At 43.9% G+C, this 3,013-nt stretch overlaps 1 protein-coding gene across 1 annotated transcript; it reads left to right on the top strand.

Moving 5' to 3' along the window:
* Positions 1-683, top strand: LOC145392065 (uncharacterized). The gene is made up of 2 exons (XM_080266520.1): positions 1-216; positions 360-683. The coding sequence occupies exons 1-2, from the start codon at positions 1-3 to the stop codon at positions 681-683; spliced, it is 540 nt and encodes a 179-aa protein (XP_080122646.1).
* Positions 684-3,013: the final 2,330 nt, after the last annotated feature.

The raw sequence follows: 3,013 nt of genomic DNA, 5'->3' as shown, positions 1-3,013 counted from the left end.
ATGTTATTGCAGTTTGTACTGGTAAGCGCCCTGGTGACCGTGGCTGTGGCCCGCCCTGAATCCCCAGGGTACCACATCCCAACACCCGCCCCATCCTACTCCGCCCCATCCCGCCCCCAGCCCTCTTACTCTGCCCCAGCCCCTCCCCAGCCCTCCTACTCAGCCCCATCTCGCCCCCAGCCCTCCTACTCCGCCCCGGCACCTACCTATGCTGACGTAAGTACCACACCACCACTTGTGCTGTGGGCGAGGTCGTGTTTCTGTGGCTTTACGTGACTTACTTTCAGTTCCTTTTTTTCTGTTGTTCCTTTAAGTTTAGTAAATAATTTATTGTTCGTGAACTGTTGCGACTATTGCAGGAGCCTCCCAGGTACGACTTCAACTGGGCTGTGAAGGATGACTACTCTGGCAACGACTACGGTCACCAGGAGAGTCGTGACGGCTACAACACCGAGGGCTCCTACTACGTGGCGCTGCCCGACGGTCGCCTCCAGCGGGTGACTTACTACGTCAACGGCGACTCCGGCTACGTGGCTGAAGTGACGTACGAGGGCGAGGCTCAGTACCCGACCCAGCAGTCCTACCAGTCCGCCCCCGCCCCGTCCTACCAACCAGCCCCCTCCCCGTCCTACCAGCCTGCACCCGCCCCGTCCTACCAACCACCAACTTCAGGATACAACTAAATTAGACGACGCCAATGCATCTCAAAAGCTGGATCCATCTTTTGTATTTATAGATTTATAATAAAAGTTTCTAAATGCTTCCCCCACTGTTTTTTTAAATATTAGAGCGAATAATGTGTTTGTAATGCCTCGTATGTACATAGACAGTCACTATAATTAAACACCATACTTGATTTATGACAACATGGGATCCATAGCACTGTACTGTACAAACCATGGCGACAGACATAGAAAAGAAGGCACCTCAGTTCCTTTCTTAATTATTCATTAGCTTGAAAGGAAAACTAAGCTAATTTTAGCACTGTATTAAAGAAAGTAATATTGAGTATAACTAAACTATGATGGGTGAAATGTGACACAAAAGATCTCCCCTCAAATACTTTCTGTATAATCCTCAGATCAAATTCATCGCCCAATCTATTCCATGTTCTCTTCATTCTAATTCGTTTGACCTACTAAAGCATCACCATCATCATCATCACCACCACCATCACCACCACTACCACCATCATCATCATCATCCTCATAATCTAGTTTTCAGCTTGTACTGTACGTGGGATGGACAGATTCATATGAAGGTTCCGTGATCTGTTTGGATGACATTAGTCAGGAGGAGCGAGGAAGACCCGAAGAAGAAAACTAGGGGTATATGCCAGTCGATTGCGCTCTCATGGGTATTAAAGCAAACACACCGTTTCTGCAAAGTCTCAACCTTCCTCTAGAATGCGACCCCGCAGAAGTCGATTTTACACCTAGGCTATTATTTGTACTACTGGATGCATATACACGAGGGAAAAACAAACTTCATTCAAGAGTCTGGTCGGCCTGAGAATGAAGTCACGGATATAGTCGCCCTCGCACTCAGCGAACCCCTATGCCAGTGCGACACAAGGCTTCTGACAGCACAGTTTCTAAGCAGTAATTTCTCCCCATCCTTACCCCAGTACAACAGGAAGGGTTTCAGTTTCACATGGCAGCCCCTTTTTAGTTACCATTACGACATGAAGGGTAGTATTATTGCACTACAGTACCTGCTGACACAATCCTGAATATGCTTAAAACAGAGTGATGATGTCCTCTCTTCCTATTCTGCATATTACCAGACGAATTTTCAAAACTAATGAGGGTAATGGTATAAGTTAGAGAATTTGACAATGACTTTGTTTCGAATTAGGATAAGCTTTTAGCTCCACTTCCTTACTGTGAGAAGGTCCCTCCGAAGGTCAATAAAATCGTCTGGTGGTAGTTAGACAGCCAGTCAAATAATCATGACGATCGACTCCACAAGGGTAAAAACGGAAAATGGATTTAATAAGTAAGGAGGTGGTTTTATAGCGCTAATGAAAATGCTCACCTCATGCTTTCCAGTGTGCCACAAAAGATATGAATTTGGGCTTTTAAATTACTAACGAGGGGAACTCTAAAAGTGAACCTCAGAACTTTGCGACTGCGAGCCGGTGAGCGAATGGAGGTATGCTGAATATATTCCTCATAAAACCCCATGTGCAACAAGTTTGAACCATAAGGGGTTAAAAACACTCATCGCTCTGAAAGAAATCTGTATTATCTTAACACAAACACCGCTCACGAGTCTTTGCCCGCCTAATGAACATTTCTAGGATTACTTTGGTCTGCAGTTTATCATTACTCCACGGAAAGGTAATCTTTGTAGCACGTAATTCTTTCATAATAAATACGTTGCCACTGCGTAGGAAACTATTAAGTCCAGTGACGTAGTATTTATATTATTATTGTTATCTCCAGATAGTTTTATGCTGCGTAGAGGAGACTTTCCGAACTAGGTAGGTTAGTAATAGTTTCACTGAATCCACTGTAGAAAATGTCACTTAAAACAAAGTAATTTGTCTGGAGCAATTAAAAATAAACCAGTAATATATGTCACCAGTGTCAAGGATTTAAACACTGATATTATATTAAGTAAAACGCCGGCTAGTTTAGAATCCTGAAATCCATATAGTTTTTTATACCGTCAAACCATGGGCCGCTGAAGCAAAAACTACTGTCACCAACACAAATATGAAGGCAACTTAGACCTGTATAGTTGCGGATGTAAATTCCGATGCACTTCACTATGATAAACAACGAGACGGGGAAAATGACTCTAAGCCCCAGTAACGAGCTATGCAAAGCCCAATTAGCCTTTCAGAATCTTATGTCAGGGTTTCGTTATTGCCTGACTGGAGAATGCAGCGATGACCACAGCTGTACGTCCCCTGAGGCTAAAGTGTCAAGGTATGGCACTAGTACAATCACTCTCGTTCTATGTTTTTTTTATTTGTTTACTGATTGTTTCCAAAATTAATACAGAA

This window comes from Coenobita brevimanus, chromosome 21 (assembly GCF_032717465.1).
Source record: "Coenobita brevimanus isolate Jiangsu-jjx chromosome 21, ASM3271746v2, whole genome shotgun sequence".
Taxonomy (NCBI): Eukaryota; Metazoa; Arthropoda; class Malacostraca; order Decapoda; family Coenobitidae; genus Coenobita; species Coenobita brevimanus.
This window is presented reverse-complemented; position numbering and strand designations above follow the sequence as displayed.

Bases quoted from the DNA above. Each gene is read 5' to 3' on its own strand.
- LOC145392065 (XM_080266520.1), top strand. From the start codon at position 1: ATGTTATTGCAGTTTGTACTGGTAAGCGCCCTGGTGACCGTGGCTGTG. The intron at 217-359 runs GTAAGTACCACA...CGACTATTGCAG, and splicing joins CGGCACCTACCTATGCTGAC to GAGCCTCCCAGGTACGACTT.